The sequence below is a fragment of the Mytilus californianus genome, unplaced genomic scaffold, assembly GCF_021869535.1.
Source record: "Mytilus californianus isolate M0D057914Y unplaced genomic scaffold, xbMytCali1.0.p SCAF_5, whole genome shotgun sequence".
Classification (NCBI taxonomy): domain Eukaryota; kingdom Metazoa; phylum Mollusca; class Bivalvia; order Mytilida; family Mytilidae; genus Mytilus; species Mytilus californianus.
In genome coordinates, this window is record NW_026262701.1 from 115,509,108 (window position 1) to 115,535,619 (window position 26,512).

The 26,512-nt window shown below is 29.7% G+C and overlaps 1 protein-coding gene across 1 annotated transcript; it reads right to left on the bottom strand.

Moving 5' to 3' along the window:
• Positions 1-780: 780 nt before the first annotated feature.
• Positions 781-25,670, bottom strand: LOC127700760 (DNA-directed RNA polymerases I, II, and III subunit RPABC3-like). The gene is made up of 4 exons (XM_052204416.1): positions 25,378-25,670; positions 22,775-22,858; positions 19,354-19,525; positions 781-2,028 (listed from the first exon to the last, which is right to left on the bottom strand). Exons 1-4 carry the CDS (start codon positions 25,448-25,450, stop codon positions 1,911-1,913), a joined length of 447 nt encoding a protein of 148 aa, XP_052060376.1. The 5' UTR covers positions 25,451-25,670; the 3' UTR covers positions 781-1,910.
• Positions 25,671-26,512: the final 842 nt, after the last annotated feature.

The window sequence follows — 26,512 nt, forward strand, 5'->3', positions numbered from 1 at the left end:
GAAAATAGTCTCCTGACAGTTCCAATATCTGTTGTGAGTAATAACACTCTGTCAATAACAATCATATGCAAATACAAAATCTAAAGTCCTTCTCGAGAAATCAGCAAGCCATATTTGGTCTCAACTAGAGTAACAGTTCTTAAGAATCTGTCCTCATATTTGCCATACACACCCATGTAAATGTATTCTCCCTATTATGTAGGCCAGACTGGTCATACCAGCACCAATGTAAATGTATTTTCCCTTTTCTGAAAGCCAGATTTGTCAGTTGAACACCAAAATAACAATCTTTGAAAGTACCTTAAATTAGCCTTTCTGTCGTTTCAACTGCTTTGGTGGTTATCAACACTCTGAAGAGGGTCATACAAGAAGATTTAATTCTAGGTTGAGCATTTCTTAAGATTTTTTTTATTTATTCAACAATAAGTTTACTATGCCATTTTGGAATATACAAGACCCTTTATAATTAAGATCACTGGTTGATATAAGTCAATAGTTGATAAGAAAGAAGTAATTATGAAAAATCCAATATGATATTCTTACCATATTTCTAATGGGCTTCAATGTAAATTAAGAAGACAGTAGTTTACGGATGTTCAAATCTCGCAAATCAACTGTAAACAACATTATTGTTGTGGGCTATGTTTTGTCAGCATTCAGTGCATTTGTCCTTAAACATTTCTTTTGGCTTCATTTGACATAGACTTGGTGAGAAAATGAACTACATGTTAATTTGGAACAACATTGGATTATTGATATAAAACAAAAACAAAACTAGCACATGATAAAAAGATGACTGTATTTATATACAATTGATTTACAGAAAGTGTAGACAAAAATCTGAAATGGATTCAACATAAGTGTCAATTGGTTTCTTTATGTAAAGCAGGTGAGCCTAAAACTTCCTACAGATTTAAATGTAGAAGTTACAATTTATATAAAAAAGTTTATGAAATATTTCCCATGTACTTCACGACTTCATCTGATTAATATACTGCTCAAATAAGCTTGTTTTATGAGTGAAAATTTGTAGTGTGTAATTTTACAATATTTAATGTATCTTATACCAAAAAACTGAGGTACTACCATTTCAATCGGCAATCGGTTCTTAATGAATACTTTGATTCTGTTCAAATCAAGTCCTGCAGAATGTTTTATGTAAACAAAGATTAAGATAAGGAACTTTTCTTTAAAATGTTGGATGGTCATAAAGGTTTTTGCCCACTGTATAATTGGACTCTTGAGAAATAATAAAAGATTCATTAAGGGTTTGCCTCCCCCTGTATTTTCTGTTCAGTCAAAATTCACTGGATACTTTCACTACTTTTGTTTAGGCCTGTTTTGTTTTACTGGCTCCAAATGATGCGTTGTATTTGCCCCTCCATTCTTTTGAAATCATGTATACCTGATACAAGATGTTCCACTTATTTTAGGTAACCAAATTTAATAACGCAATGTATTTATTACTGAACCTATTTAAAATGTGAATTCTAGGAATGATGCCAACTGATTTATTTTTAAGTATGATGGCAGTCACCCACCTTGAGCATCCATCCATGAATTTGGAAGACTTGTGCATCCAATACTGGAGAATCCTTCACGTTCTAATCTAATTAATCTTTTATTGATAATTATTAATTAAAAGGTCATCTGCTGAACAAGTATTATTATCATTAAATGTTTAAAATTTTACATGGTGCCAAAAATCCCTTTTTTGATAATATAATATATTCACTTACTATGGACTGATTTTTTTTAAGAATATTACAACACAGGACTGTTATTAATATTTCTTATTGTATAAAATGCACTAAAACAGCTTTTTTACTATGAATTTACTGATATGATTGCTAACAATATAAAATGAAAATGTCATTGAAAAGAACACAGTGGTGAACAGTCCTGAGGTCTTAAAAAGCTAATTTCTTCATCAGAAGGTACACATGTGAGTCCACTTCAAATCCATGAAGATTGTTGGCATCACCTTGTAGTCTCATTAACAGACCTCCATAGGACACATATGCTGCTCTGAAAAATAAACAAATATAGGTCCATAAAATCATGTCCAATTATATCACAGAGAAAACAGACATACTAGATAGTCATTATTGTGTTTGTTGCCAATTTCATCAATGTTCATGAATAGTATTTAAATCTTGTTTATAGCTACCATTGTTACTATTACTTTTTTATATAGGATATTTGTGCATCCCTTCTTCCTTTTATTAAAAAGATATCTACTTTGCCTTAACAACCACACATATTCAATCCTGTACATTTCTATATGGACTAATTTACATTTGATCTTGCAAGAAGTGTGACTACTAGCCTTTCACAGTCCCCTTTTTCTTAAGTACAAAACCCAAACTGTCAAGTGTACATGAGTGATAATGGTGTATTATGACTATGAATATAGTATAGAAAGAAGAGATAGACTGCTAGGTTGTTAATCATCCTCCATTGTAGTGCCAAGCGTAGGTTATATGTATGCTTTGATGTATGTATGTTATAATGATTGACAATCTATCTTGCCATGACCTAGTCAAACTTTTTCATACTCTGCCACATTTATTTTGATGTTTGTATTTTACAAAAAGAATCCAAATAAATCTTTAATTTGAAATTCCAGGAAAAAAAAACTGTTTCTTTTTAAAAATTTAAAGCCAATTTGCACTTGAAAAATGTGGTCAATAATAGGTTTTCTTAAATTCATGAGCTGCTGAATTAAATGATATGAGGTGAGCGATGAATGTATGAATGATACAAAGATGTGTTATAACAAAAGAAAAATGTCAAGGTCAATTACACATCCATCAAAATTCATCCATACATCCATTTTGATTGGTTGATAATTATGAAATAATGAAAATTCATGAGCAAAAATTGACCAATGAAATGCTAAATAGCTGAATTCCAAGAACAAAATGGCCGAAAATAGGCCTGTCTTACAGGAAGTGTAGAAAGTGGTTGTCCTCTTGTTGCCAAGACAACCAGCTAACCACACTGCCACAAAAACAAACCAATCAAATCATTTAAAGCAGAAATTTGAATTTGATCGAAGAGATCGTATGGATTAACTGGATAATGTTTGATGGATGGTGATGACAACAAATGTAAAATTCAGAAGAATATTGTTAAATATAAAGTCAACCCAGATTTATACTAAATTTTGTTCTAAATGTACAGTATTAAAATGCATTGATTGTTTAGGCAACAGGTCTGTTTCTGCAATAATAAATTATACAAAGAAAGTGTCCTAGGTAACTCAATCATCATAACTTTGAAAAGTACCTACATTAAATTATTGTTGATTTATTGATTTTAAATGAAAAATCTAGTACCCCCTGATTGTAATCCAATTGATGCTTTTATAAGAAGTGATGTCAATATGTATAATTGCTGATATCAAATATATATGTGTGTATTTTCAATTTTATACTGCTGAAAAATAGAGATATTTAAGAATATCTCAGTTTCTTTAAGGCTCCCAAACTCTCTACCGATAACAGTAACCAATTTAGTGTAATGACCATTGCTTAAAACATTATGAAAATCTATGATCCAAAATTAAGTTGGCAATAAATGGTAATATAGATGTAGCAATTCATAATATATGTGTGAAAACAGAAATGAGAACCGTGTCCTCCACCTTTACATAAAAATTCACAATCTGTCAAAGTCAAATTTATCTTGATATTTCACGTAAATCATTTGTATAAAAATTCAAACAAATTATTTAGCAAACTGCTGTCAAAGTTTTATATGGTGTGATTCAATATTGACTTACCTGACTATATAAAAGATAAAATGAGGTTAAATCTTGGGTCGTTTACTGAATACGGTCTTGTATAACTTATACTTACAGAGATTTATTTCATGCTTTAACAAGTCCTTTCACAAAATTTATACAACAGTAATAAAACTGAAATTTTTAAATCATCATGACAACTCATAAAATTTCACTTTGAAGAAAAGCATAACCTGTCCAAACTGGACTCTGCATAAAATGGAAACCTTTGGAGACTGGTCTCTTGTATCAGAGCGTGTCAAGTACTAAACTGAATAAAATTTCAGTCCAGAAGGTTTCACTGAAATACTTACCAATGTCATTGTTAACTATTGAAAAATTGTCACCTTACATGTACCAAACAAGTGTCCAAAACTTTTAAATCCATCATACAAAATTTCAACCCTGTATGTAATCTTTTTTTTTAAACAAGTCCAGTTTAATAAGAAAATATACTTAACTCCTATGATCTCCGAGTGACGATCAGTTGATTACCTGTCATATGATTACACAGTTAACTAAACTTTATAAATAGACGTAATTCCTTTCAGTGTTTTAAATATAAATATTGCCCAATACGAAATTTTCCATACAAATTGACTGACTTAAACTATACACAAATACAAAGATAAAAAAATATTTTTCTGATACCAGAATGTGAAAGGTTGAAAACTTGATTCAATTTTCAAGGTGTGTCAATGATTAAAATATTAATGTATATATATGTTTATAAGCTGCCATTAATTTTATAGTAAATAATGTTTCTTACATTTATAATTAACATTTTTTTTATGCATTAGTTTTCCTCTGAAATAACTTCAGGCTGAGGAAAGCATTTTACTTATAAACTTAAAATACCGTGTTTCCTGAAAGTTTTTCCTGTTTCAAAATAGTTTAAACGACTGATATTTAATATCTTTTTTATTCAAGTACTACACATATATGTGCAAAGAATACTAGTGAGTTTTTATAGTAAGAATATGATATGTAATCCATAAAACTGTCACATGAAAATTTAATTGTAAACTGAAGCCCTTTTATATTCATATTATCATGGATACTTATTTTGTTCATCTTGCAAAATTGTCAATATTTTTAAAGCACTAGTATAGTAGAAAATTTATAGCCTTTCAGATATTTTCTACTTATGATATTATTTACTACAATTTACATTTTATTCATTATAACAAAAAACCAAATATGCCTGTACCATACCAATATTTTCTGTATACTGGTCAGTTAAATTTAGGTTCAATTCAGACCAATCAATGTAAAAAAACTGCTATAATTTCGAGGAATCAAAATTGCTCACAAGAACTCCTTAATTGAAATAATTTCACCATTACATTTTCTTAAGATTTAATTTTCAACAACAATAATTAAATCTTCATAATATTATTAAGGAGCTATTAAAACCAGTTGCAAGATGAAGTAGGACATGTATGTTTTTGCAGTATTTAAAATTTGACTATAAGGCATAAATGGTGTAAGGCTATAGTTACAGCCATCTTTCATAATGGATATGGGTCTTTAAGGTTATCACAATAAATCCTCAGAAAGATTAAAACAAACATTATTTCCTTATTCTTTGGCAAATTTATTTGTAGGCATTACATAATTCACAAACATTCAAGACAAGTGAAGGTGAACAAAAATTTCAAAACAACTAGAAACATGACCAAATAAGTAAACCGGTAGTCCTTCTCATACATGTGGCATAGAGTCAACATGGAAATAAAAAGAAGTTAGGTTTTCTTTAAGTCTTTAGTTTGGAGAAAGATAAGTGTTTGTGTATTGATCTACTGTTACCTTGAATATGAATACTGGTAATATTCAGAGGCCAAATGTTACCTTGAATGTGAATACTCGTAATATTCAGAGGCCAAGACACATCTAGCTTTCTACTAGAAAAATAAAATGGTATAATGCATTTGACTTTTTATAGCCAATATATTTGATCCTTTTTTGGATGGTAAAAGGATATGTTTTCCCTTACAATGATGTAATAAAATGACATAAAGATTTTTTGGCTAAAAACATATTTTGCCACTAAACTAAATTTTGCTGTTAAAGATAATATTTGTACTCTGCATTTCATTTCTGTAACAATGGAGACATATATATATATATATTATCAAATTAAATATAACATTTATTTGAGGCAAATCCATTTTTCTTGAAAATGTTTCCAAGTATCATATTTATTGTCATAATAAGTAAAGGCTAATTTGAAAGTATGAAATTCGAGTAAAAAAAATGAATTTGCCATTTCAATATACACACATGCATATGAAGTAAACAAAGTTAACATATTAACATGCACACAAACAAGGTTCTACATAACATTTAATTTATAACATTGTTAATCTAACTACACAATTGTAATTAATGTTAGAATCAGTAGTTAGTTTTCTTCATGCACCAACATCCTAGTCAGAGCTTGGTTCAAAGGTCACAGGTCAAGAAGATTTGGAGGTGAAGGTCAAGTTCCAACCAATAAGAAGACAAGGAGGTGAAAAGCCCTGGCCAATCACATACCAGATTATGCATTTACAAAGATAAAACGAATGTATAATGCACATCTGGTAGTAACTGTGAAAAGGCAATATGTTTCCATAGAAACTGTTTACTCTGGCCTAAAATTAAACATTTGCAATAATTTTTACAAAAGTATGTGCAATTTTTGCTTTTCTGTGCAAATGTGTATTGAATTTGTGAAAAATATCCCACCTCCATTATTTTTTTAAAACTTTTTGCAAAAAACCCAAACATATCAATATCTGTAGTTTTTAATTATAATATTTAGAAATTTTGCATGAAAATTGCGTTTTGTGCCACAGGTTTACAAAGCTCAGAAGTCCCACCTCCAGAGTGAAATATGCAGAAGTTTGAATATTATTTGTTGGGCTAATGTTAGTACTCAAATTCCACACTCATTCTTCTAAAAAAAAAAATAGTGCTAAATGACACACACAGTGAATAAATAGGCAATTCTAATTCTATTGAAAGCCATTGAAATGTGCATAAACTGCAAAATCAAAAAGGATAACAATGTATTAACTGTTTGTGACATAATCTATTGTAAATCTTATAACAAATATGCATCTGATCTAAAACATTTTTTTTTTTAAAAGTATTTCTAATTATATAGGATTATTTTGTCATATAAATTAATAGAGTAATAAAATCCAAAACTCAGAATAAATCACAAAAATATAACTTTATGTAATATTTTTTTATTTCTTGAATTTGTATCTATCCATTATTTGAAAGGGTTAACATTAATTAAAAAAGTCAGAAGAATTAGGTAAACAGAAATCATTCAGTTCTAGATATGTTTTACTAATACATAAAATGCTAAAAAAAATAATTTTGGTAAATTTTGCAAATTATAGTTGTTTTTCTATTCACCAATTTAAGAACCAAATGACTTCTTTATATCTAAAATTCTAGCATAAATTGATATATATATTTATATTACATACATTTTTAGTTAAAATTCTAACACAACATGCTAAAAGCGAATATAAATATCAGTAAAAAAGATGCATACATAAATAAAAGTATACTAATATTATATAGACTAAACTATACAAATAATAAAACAATATTCATCAGCAGCATCCTTTCTACTAAAAAAGCTTTCTAAAGACTATTAGACAATAATTTTAATAACATCTTTGAATAATGATTACTTTTTAAGGCCATGATAAAAAAATGCTTATTTTGGGTTTAAATACTCTCCCCACTGTACAACTATATACATGTGAATAAAATGGAGAGATGGACAGCTGCTGGAGAATACAATAATTAAATATGTCAATACAAAAAAGACAGACATAGCGAGACAGTAATGCAGAGTACAAACTTAACTCATAGCAAATTTCGAAAATTAATAAATGAAAATTACTTTAATAGAAATAATGCTATATTCATTACATCTGTAACTTTTGATTAATTTTCTTAAACATAATTAAAGACTGATCAATAATATTTCAATTTTATCATGCAAATTATTTGGAATATTCATTTAACCGATCTAGCCTACCTGCTTTAAATTATGAACCATTCAAACAACTAATTTGTCAAAATACCTATCTTCTTAAAATGTTTCTTTTAAACTTGCTTGCAAAAAAACTGTAATGTCCACGTTGCCTTTATATGAAGATGTTATTCATGACGGAAAACAATACCAGATGACAAGTTACTACCTCCTTCCTTTATCACAAACAAACAGACAAAAAGGAAATTGCTCGTCAAATACTTCGTGTTTGATTAGCAGCGGAAAATCTGCTTCCTTTTACTGGGAAGGTTTTTTTAATAAGCAATTATTACTGCGTTACTAATTAATAAAATTCTTCGAAATTTCATTGAAACTATTTTATTTTCAAAATTTTTATTTCAAATTGTAGGCTAAAATTTAAGTTTATATTGATATTTCTAGAAAATCACTGCTTCTTCAGTCTGCAAAGATATAGAAACTTAAAGTTATAACAATGTTAGTTTGAATTTTTGTTTTAAATTTCGAAGTAAATAGAACCAAGTTTGAACATACCTGTTAAGATTTACGAGGTGTTCTGATATTTAACTTCTACTATAGGGAAGTGAAGAACTATAGAACTTAATCAGCCAGAAAGTCAAACATAAAAACTCATTTGTCAATCTTCCAATAACTGATTTTTTAAAAATCTGCAGTTTTTAAAGACAAGATCCAACAAGCAATTACATATATATTATTTTCACAGGAAAATTTTTTTCTCACACATTCTTCAAGTAATTTTTATATTCAATATGACTAAATAAAAAGATAATAAGACAACATTCAAATATTTCTCATTTAAATAGAACTTCAATATCTGGATAAAGTGATTTGTAGCTTGGTCTGTTTAAATATAAATATTGAAGTATCCATGAAACAAATAAAAGGTTCTAAATCTCCATTAGCAAGTCCTTTAATCTTAAATAGTACCAATTTTATCATTCTATAACTTAAAATATTTATTGAGATATGAGAATTTACATGTTATCTCACGTGAACATTATAAAAGTGAAATTTTTTAACAATCTTTTAAACTGCTTTTCCCTGGTAAGCTTTACAGTGCATTATAAATATTTTCTAGTTTCTGTAGAAAAACACATATGAACAAAAACAGGAAGTTTATTTCAAGTACGGCAATCTCAGTCATTACCTTTGAATTACATAACACAAATATATTTACCCTTTCAATTATAGTAAAGAAAGAATTACTGTAGGTATATGGAATTGTGTTGTCATGTAATAAATATAAATCGGACCCAATTTATGGACAAATGACATCAGCTACTATTCATTCTTGTATATGTTGCTTTATGCGTTTTTTTGTTATCATTTGTAAGACATGCATTCAACTGAAAATTATACAAAATCTATATCATTTATAGCTTACATGGTATATATTGAATTATTCTGTATGAAAATCTGTCAAGTTTTAATATATCTGGTCCCCCATGAAGCTAACTGAACAGTTAAAACATTAGATAATAATCATTCTATTCTGACAGTCACGAAACTTATTTCAAAAGGTTTTTAACATCTGTTGTCCCCCCTTTTGTTTGTAAATCATGTTAATACATGCTGTTATTAAGACTTTTAAACTTCTTTTTTCAAATTTTCATAACTGACCAACTCCGTCAGTGGTTGTCTTTTGTTATAACTTTTAAGTTTTTTCTCATATATATATAGGGAATTTGGTATTAATGATTGTTCTTCGATAGTCTCTGTTAAATTTATTCACAACTTGAGAAATGAAGACTTGGGTGATGATTTTAGGGCTTGAAATACTCCTCACTTGTCTGTCCTTGAAAAATCAAGTTTTCACTTCTAAAAGTCTTTTTTGTTTTATTTGTTGTTAGGTTGCTGTCTCATTGACATATACATGTACCAAACATCTTTTTTTTTAAATATTTATAAAATTTAATCCCAAGACTTTAATCCAAATCGACAAGTTCTCCATCTTTCCTTGTGTGTGAGAACAGTTAATATCGTCGATTTTGATTTGCCTCATTCATCTTTTGTCCTATGGATACTGAGTTGCCTTTAATGCAAATATTTTTGGGTATCTATCTTTTACTTGTTATTATACCATAGTTTCAAATTAGTGAAAATGGAAAAACTTACTTTTCCTCTTATAAATAACTGTCTGTTAAATACAGTACTTGCAGGTCATTTTCATTTTTGGTCTTATGATGGCATTTTGGTCTCTATATCAATAGAATTTATATATTTCTATACTTTTATGTGAGATACACTATACAGTTTTATTTATCTATTTAACCTAGATTTTTTCCCTTGATTAAACTTACCAATTCTGAGAAACTTAATTTTAGAGTTATGCACAATCAGTAAGACAAAGGCCAGAAAATGGACTTCAACTGCATAAAACGTTCACCACCACTCAACAGCTGTAACACGATTGAACATGTAGATTATCGACTCACCAAGTACACCATTTTAAAGATTTAATCAATGAGTTTTATACAGAACCATTTGTGAATGAAATTTACTTTATGATCAATAAATTTTTCCTATGTCTTTGTCAAGTACAATCATGTACAAAATCCCCATGTTTAAATCCTCAAAAGTCAATTTACTGAAAGGAAATGTAAAATTTAAACAAGTTTTCAGTTAGGTTTAGTAGATTTATTTTTCTTCTGTATAGACTATTTCAATATAATAGATATTCCTATTACAATTTTATGTCAAGACATTTTTTTAAATTATATATTGTGCTAAAAAAATATTTAGCCCACCTGAAATTTCTAGGTTTTTAGCTTTTGAGATAAATTTTACAGCAAAAACTTATATGCTGTTCTTCCAGTTTTGAAAAAAATTCAGTAATTAGAAATCATGGCCTTCAATTTAGACTTTATTTTATTCCCCATATTTTCTTTTATTTTATAATACCGGTACTACATGTATATGTTATTATATATTCAAAAAGACAACTAAAGTGTTAGAGCAGTCTTGGAATGTAACCAAAAGTGTCAAATCCTTAAAGAATGAGCTCTAAGAAGGCCTCCTTACTGATGTAATTTTCTACATTTCTAGGTATTAATAATGAAGTATCAAAACTTCTGTTTATGGATTTCTGAAAATTGTAAAAAGGACAAGTAGCTTTGGATTATTGCTTTTTTACACTTAAAACGGAATAAGCATTCTATTTTCCAACCAGTATCAACCATTTGAGTTTTATTTATTCATTTTGCCTTAGCTAGCATCTAAAAGGATTCTTTCAGCACTAAATTCTATAAATTTTCATTATTTCTTAAACTACATTTTTCATATTCATGGATTAAAATAAAAATCAAGATTACAAGTAAAAACAAGAATTTTAACCGCCATATAAAAAACGTTGAATTTGCACAATACAATACCCTTCAAAAATCATTTAACCATATTGTGGGAATGCATAAGGATTTAAATTACAAATCAGATACCTCTGCCAAAGGTTTTATAAGTCAGTATAAAAGATTTATTATATACCTATTGTTTTAACCGTGGCGGTAAGTAACGACTTGTACAGTCCCAGGAAAAATTAGACATTCCATTCCCTATACTATTGTTAGCTTGTACATTTAAATGGAATATTTCTAACATTTGACCCGATTTTTTATCACAACTAACCTTCTCAAATCCCCATGTCTCATTAACTTTACATGTATTATGGTTAATCTAGCTGAAACAACCAAGAAAAATCTTTTCATATATGGTATGCATTTCAATTCTCTTGAGAAATTCATATTTCATTTGGACTTTGTATAGTTCATAATGCATTGTGCCTGAGAATAAAAATGTTCATGATTTTTCATTTTCTAATACAAATAAAAATTTTTTCAGCAGATTAAAAGAACTATCAAAAATATACCAGATATTGATGTTATACATTATACACTCCAAAATCAGAATAACATTGAAGGGATGCAGTACAGTTAACTGGGTTACAGTCTACTGCTTTAGTAACAATCTGTTAGGTGCCAGTTAAAATCAGTATCAAAAATATACCAGCCTTTACCCTAATTGAAATTTTTTTGATAAAAATTACATGTAAGTAATGAGCAAAATGTAATATAATGAAGGAATTTCATGGTCCCAAAATTAATGACAAAATGCAGAAAAACATTGAATGTTTGGCAATAAGTTGGATGATGTTAGAAAAAGAGGGGGCAATATGACTGGTATTAATAATTTATTGTGTTTCAAGGAATAAAATTGTTTCACTTCACAACTTTATAGAAATAACCATTTCAGAAGGAAACTGATCAAATAACAAACTTTATCAATTTGTGCAGACCTAATTCAAAATTTAATTTGGTTACGTATTAAAAACCCATAGTTATGATACCTAAGATATTGATATATCAAAGCTTCCTTTCATAGGTTGATTATAATCAAATGAAGTCGGTTAACTGTAAACCAAAGGTTAGAAGTTTCACCATCAGTTTAACATTGTGAAAAACCCAAAAGATCAAAGTTAAATGATCGATTAACTAATGCCATGGCCTAATGCTTGACCCTAGTTTATCAAAAGATTTCAGGGTATCCTGACTGGTTTTATCAAAAGTTTACCATGCTAAAAATTCAAACTATCAATTTCAAAACAAACAGCAATAAAAGTGCTGAATAGCTTCATACACTCTTAAACAATGCACACAACATGTGGTTTTTCTTAAGATTTTATATGTGACATAGAAATTTAACTTATTGTATCAAGTTTTGGCTAAAGATGACCAATGAACTGAATGTAACTTTGATTCATTTTAAAATAAATTTTCAGTACATTTTTCTTCCTAGTAAATGCAAATATCTTTATTATTTCATAGCTTCCTTGATGTATGATAATCAGAATACAATTTAAGGAAGATTCTACCATTGTTTTACCTTCGATCAATTCATTCTTAAGAATTTTGTAGATTTGATAATTTCTTCCTTTTCTGTAATCATGTATGACAAGAAAACTATTTTTCATCTGAGTTTTTGTCTCATGTGTTATCTACTTGAACAAAAATAAATGTAGTTATAATAAGTAAGAGGAATAGTTAAAAAAAAAGCTTAAATAAACGTTGAAAAAGACAACTATCTATCTGTATTATTAGAAAAGCTAACTTGACCTTGGCGAAGCAAGTTACCATATCCCTTTGACCTAAGTGTACTAATTTGTACATGTTAACAGTAAAGTATGTGAAATACATCACATCTATAAAACAAGTAAAAAAGTATCGGATGAAATTTCTTTTTAAAAAAAGATATTCAGGCAAGCATACATCTGAACAACAGAATAATCAAGTACAAATTTTGGTTATGAATTTATAAATACAATGTATCACTCTCTTATGAAAATTACCTCTTGAACAGGTGGTGCCAAGCTTAAGGGAAAGTAACAAGTCCTAAAGTCTTTATACTAACTGTATATGTACAGTCACGGGCTACAGTCACACCCCTTTGAACTATTCTACTTTCACTTTCAAATTCCCAATTGTATTTTTCAATATAAAAATACATGTATCTTTATTATTTAATGTTGAAAATGAAATTAATACCTTAAATAACTGCTATACTACAAACAGAGAAGTCAATTTTACAGTGAAAGTTTTTTTAATTAAGAAATAAATTTCAACAGATCAGAAATAAAATGTTTAAGCAGATGGATCTTTAATGGTTGTTAAGAAATGGAAATACATTTCATTAGACCTCAAGGTTCAGCTCACATATTTAGAAGAGCACCATTAAAATTAATTAGGTATAAATATTAAAAGATAAGAACATCAATAAGTTTACATCTACCTGTAATTAACATGGCCAGGTATGTTCCAAAGTAATATGATCTAGATCCTACCTTTATATATATATATATATTACCTACAATTAGATAGGCATATAGGTATTTTCAGTATCCCATGATCACCTGGGAAGAGTTCATTTGTTAAGCCAGGGTTCAAAGTATGATTACGTTATGGGAGAATTCAGACTTTGTTAAACCATTATTATTTCACAATACACTAACTTATAGACAGATATCTTAATCAAAAATCAAAGGTTTAAAATTAATGTATTATTCTGTAAACTATTATTTCCAACTGGCAGTCTGACAATCTTTTTTAAAATGCAATAATACACCCAGAAAAGGTAGATTTGACATTGTAAAATGTGTATATTGAAAATGTTCCAGATGATAGGGTCATGTGACTAGAACAAGTTGTAACACGCTAACCTAGACAGAGAGAAATGACTCGACATAATACTGTTTAATGTAGACATTTACCTGTAAAAATAACATCACTCCTAATATACAAATATTTACACATAATCAAAATTATCTATGTAATTTGAAATGCTTTCAATGGTTTTTCCTATATAACTGGTTTAGAAATATCTCTATCAAGTAAATGTTATTGCTGCATCATGGGTTTTATTTTATTTAGAAAGTTCTTATAATAAAATCCTTTAACTAAAATGCACAAATTACATAAACTTAGACCACTTTCTTATTTTTTTGTACATTAAGTCTAGTTTTTAACTTTAATGCCTTCTTTTTTTCGAGTCCAGAAGGCGACAGGACATTTTGATACTACAACGGTAGCACAAATGCCCCAAAAAAATGTTGATTTAAAAAGAAAAGGTGACTCAAATTATCAAATAAATGTTTACAAAAAATGTCTTAAACTACCCTGCAATGATATGTAAAAAATCAATTTTTGAAAGTTAAGGCAACCTATATAATATCAGCCAAGGGGAGATAACTCCAAAACTAAAAACAAACTATTTTACATTAATACATTGATTATTTTTCAAAATGTACAATCATGTTTGAGTTGGATATAAGCCAAAAAATCTACCCTGTTCATAGAATACACCTTGCATATAAACGTCAACATTAATTCATGTAGGAGGATATTTAAAATAGGTATGATGCAAGTATATGTAATATATAATGTATATATATCACAATACATTATCATGTCAAAAGATTTAATTCATGCATTACATACTGGGTATTTTCAGTGTATCCTGCTTTGTGAAATTTATCTTATTAAATATAATATTTACATCAAGGCTAAAGTCCACTTAGTTAACTTTCAAAATTGAGGTCATATTAAATTTCAGAAAATTATGGTTCCTGAATTATATTTTTGATTTCTACAAGAGCTTTACTAGTTGAATATATCAGACCGTCCTTTAAATCATAGTTTATTCAAGATATGATATATTATTGTCAATTCTATTCTCTGTTCATATTTCATATGAATTTGAACTAAAAGGAAGGGAGAAAGAATTGGAACTTGACCATAAGTCACACTTTTCAGGTTCTGTTGTAGAACAAAATTTTTCATTCATATTATAGACACTGTAAAAGAACTTTACCAGTACAACAGTACAAGTGGATTCCAATTTCTTTGTTTCATAAAAAAATCACTGGTTTATGTTTTTTTTTTTATATATTGTTAAAGATTTTGTGCTTCACAAATAATCCAAAAATATATGAATATACCTAATGTAGGAATGACATTTATCGTCAAGCATCAAACAATGCTATCCTTAGCATCAGATGAACTTAACATTTTTATTTTTAGAGCTACTATTGTCTTTAAATGGAGAAAAATGTTTAGCGTAAACATTATTTTTACAAAATTTCAAAGTTTACAGTCATGACCAATACCCCATTCTAACCATCTTAATTTGGTATTCTACTTGAAATTCAAATCTGCAGTTCTTATAAACCAATAAATCCTTCACAAATAAAGATCTTTCAATGTAGTTTGCTCCAAAAATAAGCTCAAATTACTATAATTAACCTTCAAAACAATTTCCATACAGGAAAGCACACAGTGTTGTGTTTATCTTGGATTGTGTGTGTGTGTTGATGTTTGTGTGTAAGTTTTACCATTACAGAAAACTGGCCAGTGTTCCCTCTGGCCGATATTCAGTGAAAAAGAAATCAACACGTATTAAAATATTTATTATAAAGTTTGTAAAAAAATGGACATTGTCCAAAGAAAGAGGTATATCTCCCCAAACATTGTTGACTTTTAGTTGATTGTTAGTCCACAGATTGATAATTATAATTCCTGCTTTAAGAGGAAACACTGTTCAGCTCTGTAATACTGTGTGTTGAACTATCTTGCACAGGAAAAAAGTCAAGTGGTCTCATACTAAATTCTCTTGTAAGTAATTTCTCACATAAAGTGAGACACAAGAGAACTAGTGAGTTATGAGATAGTATTTTTCCTGTACAAGAACTTAACGCCTCCACCAATCTCTCCTGTAATTCACACTGGTGCATGACCTTGAACCTCTATCACTAAGACAACCACACATGAATGATATGATAATGTGCTGACTTGACAAAATAGAACCAGATAAAAGTGAATAAATGTAGATGTGAAAAACCATATAAATATGGAGTATCAATATGTGAAGAGAAATATAAGCAATGTGAATATCATTTTCTTGAACCTATCACCATGACAACATTACTGTATCACACTTGAATTACAATGACAACATTATAACAGTTACCATGACAACATCTAATATTTACACTTAAGTTACTAAGACAACATCATAGGGTCATACTAAATAACCTTGACAACAAGATAAATGAGAAGATGAGGATGTAACTGTGATATGACCAAAACAACCAGTACAGACAAACCAACCACAGTGAATTGAAGGAAAGTGATGAGTGCAGACAATATCAATGGTGAAATGATAGGCATATTAAACTAACTGATTATAGCAGAATGAAAAAGCAATTAACCAAGGCACTGGTCATATATCTTGATGTTTACTCATATAGAATGATTGTGTGATATATCACATATCACAATGGAGGAAAACAGGAACAGATACTCAGCAATTATGGGTACCAGGAACAAATACTGATTAGTTTAATTTTACAGTAGCTGGTAACACTGCCATTGCTTTTCCTTTTCCTCCATACCATCAGAATGCTGTTATTAGGATGATTTTCTTCCCTAGAAAAAGATACCACCAGCTGTGTTCACCTTATTTTTCAACGTGAACACCCAATGGTACCTTTCTCTCGACAAGATTTTCCACAGGAAGCTTACATCTTGTTGCTATGGTGATTGCTTTACTCAGCTGATACCAGAAGTCTCCATCATCTTGCCATGGCAACCAGCTGTCAATAATAAGGGTATATTAACTGCATCCTATCAAGTGACTCCATGAATAACCTAGAAAACTGTTTCTAAGAATGCAAGTATATCTGCACAGATGCAATCTCAGCTTTCCAAAAAAAAAAAGAAAACAGCAGTTAAAGGCCTTGAAATTAGATCTTTAATCATGCATTTAAAAAGGCAAGCCAAGAGATAAGAAAAGGATAAATTACTATCAGCTAAAATATGACACCTTATAATAAAGAAATGAAACGTAAGATCTTTTTAATTCATGTAAGATGCCTAACATAAAAAAGAAAGTACAAACCTTACAAAAATCTTCTTATAACCAGTGAATTCAAAATATCATCAGTTTTATAAATAACAGTGTATGGAATTCCCCTGTTGCAAAATATATCTGATAGTACATCACACCAAATGTCAAGCACGACTAACTGGCAGGGATACAAAATAAATAATGATCATAGTTTGTACACTGCAATTGTTGTATGTTTAAACTATGTTCAAACATGTACAATTATTTCAAAAAGTCAATGAAGCATTTATTTTTTAATACGGTCAATAATTACATTGTCCTAATCATTTACATTTCACATTTTAAATTAAATTGCAATTAACTAATTTTTATTTTTCTAATATCATACTTTAATAACTTCTTCAAAGGTATAAAATAAAAAAAAAAGAAAAATCTGATCAATAAGTTTAACAAGATTAATGAATACCTTTAACAACCCCAACAAGTTCCGACACATACATATTGTGTATTTGTACAAGCATCAGTTGTCATTACAATGTTACTACTGCTATTTTCTCCAATAAATCAAAATTTCCAGGCTTAAAAACTTAAATGCATACTCTTAAGACTATTATCTACAAAATTTCTTGAAAAATATTGAAGTAAAAATTCAAATAAGTGAAGTTTGAGAAAAAAATGCTTACCCAGATAAGTCTATACAATGACCTTTGGAGGTCACATGATTATGACATCACAAAGTGTACATTACTATCTACAGGTATTTAGAGGTTCAAAGCAGGATATATTTGTTTAAAAGATATTCATAGTTTCAATCATGAATAAGAAGGAATTTGTTTTGCCTTATAAAAGAGACTATTTTGAAAGATGTCAAAAGAATTTTTGTAGTAATTATTTTTTAGTTTAAAAATGAAAATAATGAGAACTTGTTTTATCCTAAATATCTTTGTGTACTTATTTCACATCACAGGTCCCCTGGCATACTGTCAAAGGAAAATATACTACTATGCTATCTTTTTATGTGAAGCAGACAAGACTATAATTAAATTCATCTCCCGACTGACTCAGACAACGCTACATACGACACTTCAACATGGAGCAACTTTTCTCCACAATTCATTGTAAAAAGTTGAAAAAAATAAATAAACCATAAAAATGATAATTTCAATTCATCTCTATAAGTTCAAAGTGATCAAATAAATTATCATAAATCTTAATTACATTTTATCAGATGTAAAGGTATTATAAAACTTACATACAAGTTCAGACATTTTCCTTCAGTCATTAAGCAGCTGTGACAGGCTTCGTCATGTTATTTAAATAAATTGATCCCAATATCTATTTCTACTAAGATTTATAAAACTTATAGTCCTTTTGAACAGGAACTGTACATGTAAATAGTATGCATTTAATACAGACTTTATAAAAAAAAAAAAATCCGGAGTGAGATACATATATATTGTGACAATTTTGGGGATTTTGTTACATAAGATGTACAATGGAAAATAGAAGAGATAATAAACAAACTCTACTTCCTGGAATTTTATACAGTGAAAAATTTGAAGAATTTAACAATCTATTTAAGTTTAGAATAAAGATTATTTTTATCATATGGAAGAAAAAATTAAAAGTTTAAGCTGAAATGATTGGATGGATATATAAGTCTAACTGGAGTTCTATCAAAAACTTAAATGTTACAATATGTTTTGCCATGATTGCACTTAAGTGTCTTTTATTTATTTTAGCCCATTCTTCCAATTAACTTTTTGCCATGATTGCACTTAAGTGTCTTTTATTTATTTTAGCCCATTCTTCCAATTAACTATCAAATAGTCCAGTAATAAAATCATTATATGAAATGCAAGTTATTGTAAAAGTCTTGGGGGTTAATCTTTTTTTCTGCTCCCATCTCTACAGACTATGATGCATTTTACACCCTTTTTATATTTATTATATATTTTTCAAGTTCATTAATAACTACTGATCTTATAAGGGTTCTTGCAATTAACTTCTACACTGAAATTTTCATCAAATCTACCACAGAATTACAACATCAAATATATATCTACATATTAAACTTTACTAACAGCAGTTTGCCAAAACTATATCACAATTCAAAATGGCCACCATAACTTACAATCTTGTATCAGGTCCTGATTCATCCCCCTCTATTCTGTAAACTTTGCCGTACATCACATATTCAAAGCTGTCTGCTCTTGATGGTCCAGTATCTGTAGGATTGAACTCTCCATCATCAGGAGCACCATCTTCTCTAAGAGTTGTGGCTAATACCATACGAAATTTGTCACCTTTAAGGAAAATATCAAAACTGCATATTGCATGTTCACATAAAAATGTAATTTTCATAAAATGATTGATTGATTTATAAAGTACAGGCCTGACATTCCAGTGCAATCAAAGAAGTATGTTTTGGGACTGCATATGGTCAAGGGGAATCTATGTCCCACTGCCCAAACCAGTAGATCTTAACTTACAAAATGATATTCCAAATACCCCAGTTAAACCTCAATCATCTGAGGGCAGAACCAATGACCCCAGTCAATACCAAATCATACATAAACATACAACCAAGGTATTAATGCCTCTGATGCTGTAATGTGTAATCTTTTGTTGCAGTTTCATTACCATGTACACTGTACCTCCTTTTATTCTTCTCTACTTTAACCATGTTATAGTCTAAATATGTGTCCTTAAATCCAACAGTTGTACATGTTTTAAAGGAAGAACCAGCCATTAACACATCTAGTTTAAAAAAAAATCCTACTAGGCCTTTTTTTTTATTTCATTTTTTTTGTATTGGCTTAGCTAAATGAGTTCAATTAAATATTCTTTTGTGTAAATATCAATGGTAATATTTCAACTATGAAAGGTATTTGAGTGATTTTAGAAGATAAGTGTTATCAATAGTTTAAATTTGACATGTTTAGACATGATCTTCTGACTTGTATGTTTATCTATTTCTATGTAGGAGTAACCACAATCCTACTACACATGGACTTTCCCTCTTTATTTATATCTCTATGATTGTGAGACCAATTTGAGTGTGTTAATAGCAACAATTGACTATTAAGTCCATATACATGTTTTAAATCTATAGGAACCTACAAATTCACCATTCCAGAAAACACACTTAACAAGAATGTGGCCATTCTTACATACAACGATGAATGCTTAATTTATAATAATTGGCCCTGCTCTAAAACTGATGTGCAAGATGATACAAATAAAGAGCAACCAACAGATTTAACTGACCAAAACTATGCCGACAAACATGCTATATCATTCCTCGTCTATATGTTGGTTATAACTACTGTAAGTGACATTGCTATTAAGATACATCAGTCTGGGTTAATTACCGTTATCATTAATAATGGCTGCATACACAATAATAAAAGTTGTTTAGAAACAAACATTCACTTAATTAGTACAACTGCATACCATCCCAGTGGCTATTAAGATGAAGAGCTCTCTACATTTTTTTTTGTTTTTATATAAACATTCATTAGTGAATGTTGGAATTATCAGGAAAAGTACTTGATTTCAGTGTGCAAGACCAGCGCTACTGAAAATAACCGTTATCAGATACATACTCGAGACCATAAGTCTGTAATGCCAAATGCATGATCAAATTCAAAAAGGAGCCCAAGCAACCAAACAAACAAAACAGTCTATTGACTTGGGTCATATTTTCCTAGATAATTTTCTGAATACTTCTTTCAACTCTGGTAATCAATTTTAAATGATTAAGAATGAGGAATGAGATGCCAGCAAATCTACTTAACTATTTTAACTATTAAATGTTTTCTTTAATTGAAAGGACCTTTGGGCTTTAGGTTAGTGTCCAAACCTTACTTTAGACTAAATATGTTTAGAAAGATCTCTGCCTTTTTACTTCCTGACTCAACCCATTTTATATATGTAGATAGAACTTTAACCCACCATTTACCTGTAAGTACCTGTAGATTTGTCAGGTTTTTAATTTGTTTAATTACTCTTGGCTGGGGGTTATTTAATTTTTTATGCTAGCTATATAGGTGTATACTGAATTTTCCATCAAATCCAATGAATAGTAATTTAAACATTATTTAAACATTCAATTTGAGAAAAATCAAGTTTTTACAGGAACTGATCAATATATGAGTGAATATCCCCAGTGATATCTTAGCCTGTTATTGACTGGTGTACACATACTACCGATTGGCTGTAATGACATAGCAACTATTAAACATTTCAAATACAAGCTTTTAAATTTTGGACAAAAACTAAGTTTTTCTTCAGCCTAAAGACTGGACATCAGGACATCATTGTTGTTAGTTTATACATGTAAATATCAAGTCCTCATACATGTACATGTACATAATAATAATAATTTAAAACAAAGTCATTCTATTCTGAAAGAGAACTTGCAGCTTTCCAGATGTTTCTGAAGGATTATATACTCCCAAGTTGTCACATATGGTGTGTAGGAGTTACTTATGTTCTACCAAGCGACACATTAAATTACTGTAGGAGTTACTTATGTTTTACCAAGCTACACATTAAATTACTGTAGGAGTTACTTAAGTTCTACCAAGCTAAACATTAAATTACTGTAGGAGTTACTTAAGTTCTACCAAGCTAAACTTTAAATTACTGTAGGAGTTACTTATGTTCTATCAAGCTACACATTAAATTACTATAGGAGTTACTTATGTTCTACCAAGCTACATATTAAATTACTATTTTATTATTAATGCATTTCAGCACACAATAAGTCAAATTTTCCAAATGCTCATTAAGCATTTTCTTTGCCTCATACAGCAAATTTTGTCTTACGGATAAAACAAACTGCAACAAATAAATTATTCAGCGACTTAGGCTGATAAGTTCACATCATGATCACTGATAAAAAAAAATCACCAACTGAAACCATTTGTACACACAGACACCCAAAATTCCACCCAAGAACTGTTTGGGAATGCAAAAAGCTTTGAGAAGTGAAAGATGTCTGCCAAATTTCATGGAATTTAAAGAAGTTTCATGAAAACTGATTCACTGGATAAGCAAAAAAAATGTGTCTTCATGAGAAATCAATGGCAATAAATACTTCAGAATATTTTTTGTGTACACAAATTATATTAACTTAAAACAACACAGTACAGCTACATGTTTTAACAGGCATACATACATGTAAGGTATTAACCAAACATAGACATGTACATGTATGAATGCACTTAAAACAAATAAAGACCAGCATATTCCATGGGACAGGGATAATCCAATATTGGTAGGTCACTAACAGTATTTTTCCAAAATAATATGACCATTAAGTGTTACATTCTGGCACTTTTTCAATAAAAATTTGGTTTTTCATTGTTTTTTGTTGTAGTTGATGAGGAGGAAGACATCCATAGCCTTAAGGAGACATTACATTTTTACACCAGGTGAACTAATGAGACATTTATTCCCCTAGGTATAAACTGCTTTTTTGAAGAATGAACATATATGTAAAGGTTATTTTTTTTTTAATTTCTGATACACATTTGTAATTCACTTACCCAGATCAACAGGATAAATTTGAGTGTTCACATCCAGAATCAGGTCCATCTTGAAAGATTCAGACTCACAAAACAATCTGGATACTGAAATAAAGATATATCATTATAAACATTGTCAGAAGGACAAAAGCTTTTAAAAAAAACAAAATAAAACATACTATATAATAAAGAAGAATCTGTTGTCTCTTTAGAAAGTATTTATTTTCATACTTCATAAATTTGAATAGTTGCCAGTGAAAAATCCTGGCTTTCCTATAAGTGCTGTGAATTATATAATATATATGAACTCCAAAAACATTCTTATCCTAGATAAGCAAAAGAAACACTAATAAGATTACTTACACTGAAATATGATAACTTGTGAGGAACAAATGTACAGATTATAAAACAATGGTACAGAAACTATAGGAATAAAGGAGATTCAGGGTTTATATCAACGAGATGGTAAACCAACAATACAAAAAAATAAATAAATCTGCACGAGTCAAAGAGAGTTGCGATTTCTAACCAAATTCCCTAAATGACAACATGGTATATCAAAGACAACCATGGTGCTGATGAGGTACATGTATATGTACATTTTTGTGGAAAGGAAGACCATGCATGGTTTAATAGAAAATTGAATTGATCAAATCAAATCACTTTGCAACCTGCCAGGTCTGAACCTGATGACTTACATAAAATTTACAATTGTAAACATCCATATTGAAATCAATGATTATGGATTGTTATAAAAAAAAAGCTCTGTAATGCTCTGTTATGAGACATGACTTTTCTAATCAGTTGCAGCAATTCTTCTAAAGAGAGCAAATATTCTTTGGAAGAATGATCAAATATCAGTGCATGCAAGTAACCTTGTCATGTTTTGATTGTAGATTTTGTACTTCATGACTTTACAGTTATCTTCAGGTAACTTTTGACATAATAATCAAAGAAAATATCATAAAGAAAACTCAACATACATGTCTTTTGTTAATGCTTTTCCTTTTTCATTTGTTTCAACTTGATAAACAAATAAAGTCGAAAATAAAAAAAAAAATATTTTCATCAAATTTAATGTTGAAGTAGATGGTAGAGCAAATGAAGAACCATCCCCCTTTTACAAGTTGAACTTATTTTTATAAAGTATACAAAATAATTTGCTAGTAACTGAAATATATGCAGTTAATATAATAGAGGCTCAGACATAGGATACCCTATGTATTTCGTATTTTTTGTTTAATTTGAACAAAATAAATTAGTGATAATATGCAAAACTTTGGTAAATACCTTGAACTGTAAACTGGGTTATAGTCTTGTTAGAGTAATAATGATAACTGAGGAGGACTATGTTAAAGGCAGAAGGGGGAAACCTATATTATACTTTATTAGCTAAAAACCATGCCCTCTTTCAAACAAAAAGCATTATCAATGCAAATGGATGTTTAAGATGAAATACACAGACTATATGGGTACATGTAGAAAATTCACTTCACATAAATAATCAAAAGTGAAATAAAAATCAAATTGTTTAATAAACTATTACATGTAAATTGAGAAGAGTTTGCTGAAGTGTAATAAAAAAATATAATAGGGTAATGGTTAATTTGAAAGGTGAATGAACTTGTCAACCCACAGGTAACATACAGGTAGGTAATGTGTATTCCCTTTCCTAGGCAACCAGTGCATGATCCAACATGTGGCTTCTGTCAGAAAAATGTCAGTGATGGAAAAAAAGCTTATCTGTACAGAATAAAAATGCAAGACATGACAAGGACTTCAATCTGTTACAATAATTATTGTAATTGAAGTTAGCAGTAGAAATGGCAATGAAATACTTTTGTCAAGTGATTGATCAAAAGGGGTGGTTACTATCATGTTCCAGCCTGTTAATCAAATAAACTGTAAATCAATAGCAGATAACATTGATCAAATAATTTCACTGCAATATCAATCATCATTTATCATGTCTGTTATCATTATGCATGAAATAATAAGAGCAATTTTATATTTTGAAAGAAATTTCTAAGGCACCAACTTAAAACACATAATTTGAAGCCTTACTTGTACTGGTGTGAGGTCATGGTTCCTGGGTCTACAGTCTACTTCTAAATGATCTCCAAAAAAGCATACAGCAGTTTGCATCTTTAGTTGAAGTTCAAGTGATAAAAACATGTCAATTTCTGATAATTACAGATCTTCAGTAACCTTTACAGTACCAATCTCTTCTCTTGATTGTGCCAGAATGAAGTACTAACAGTCGGCAGGGGGTTTTGTACTTCTTTTAATGTGACAAGCCAATCACATGAGAATGGTCTGACATGAACAAACATGTCGTCAAAAGACCGGGTACATGCTGGAATTCCAACGTGGGAACAAAATTTCTGAACATTGTTTCAAAAAAAATAAGAAGATAGAACTTTGCTTACAGCTTCAACTACATTATCACTTTGGCTAAATTCCAAATATCGTCAGAATCTAAAGGAAAATGTCACGTTTCACCCGGCAGACGCCATCTTGGAATGTCATTTGCCGGTAAATGAGATTGAACACGTTTGGACAAAATTCAACCCTAGTGACGAGGTTGAGAATTTTTAGAAAATAAAGCGTTTTATTTGGCTTACCTCTGTCGAACTTTTTCCCATCAGGATCAATATCTTTCACATCGAAAATATCTTCAAACAAAACTCCAGCCATTGTTTGATGACAAAATTAGCAGTCCAACTTTATTTCTCTTTTGTGTCAAAAGTTCGTTATTCTTCGCCACGCAGGATATTTTTTGTGTTTGAGTAGATGTTTAAGAATACCAATATATAAATAATAGGCTTATTTTTTTCTTATTTAAATCAAAATTAACGTTTAAAGTTTGCTAATCATGCTAATTGAAACCGGAAGTGGCAATTGAAATACATATTCCTACTTTCATTATTAAAGAGTTCACACTGCGTGACACGCCTACTTTTTAAAGATTTTGGGGCGAATGTTGGGGTTTGATAAAATACTAGAACATTTAAGTGCACAGTAATAAAGATGATTAAGCACAAATAATATTATCTTTTTTATTTTTGCTAAATCGATCAATTCTTAACACACCAAATTTATCAAAGGTTATAAATCAAATCAAATCATATCATATAAAATTGAGAATGGAAATGGGGAATGTGTCAAAGAGACAACGACCCGACCATAGAGCAGACAGCAGCCGAAGGCCACCAATGGGTCTTCAATGCAGGAAGAAACTCCCGCACCCGGAGGCGTCCTTCAGCTGGCCCCTAAAACAGTTTATTTCCTAATCAAAGGGCCCATATGAGCATATCAATTAGGTGGTGGGATTCCGTATATCGCCAAAGTTATCGGAATTCCAATGTGGACTAGCTATGCACCACTTATGGCGGACCTCAGGTTTCTGCATTGTTACGAATTACAATTTATGACTAAAATCAGCAAAGACCCATCGAAACAACATCTGATACAAAAATTTAATAGCCCTTTTAGATATTTGGATGATATATTGGCTCTCAATAATGACGACTTCAGTATGTACACTAAAGAGATGTATCCTGTTGAACTTACTTTAAATAGAACCAATACTAACAACAAACACTGTCCTCTCCTGGATCTTGATATCCATATCTTTAACGGGAAGCATATGACTAAAATTTCCTATTGTTAATTAACCATTTTTCCATTTTTAGAGAGTGAAATTCCCTTGGAACCATCTTATGGTGTTTATATATCTCAATGTGTTCGATTCACTCG

Excerpts from the sequence above, each read along its gene's own strand:
- LOC127700760 (XM_052204416.1), bottom strand. The coding sequence starts at position 25,450 with ATGGCTGGAGTTTTGTTTGAAGATATTTTCGATGTGAAAGATATTGAT. Across the intron at positions 22,859-25,377 it reads TGGGAAAAAGTTCGACAGAG|TATCCAGATTGTTTTGTGAG; the intron begins GTAAGCCAAATA and ends TCTTTATTTCAG. Across the intron at positions 19,526-22,774 it reads AATTTATCCTGTTGATCTGG|GTGACAAATTTCGTATGGTA; the intron begins GTAAGTGAATTA and ends TTTTCCTTAAAG.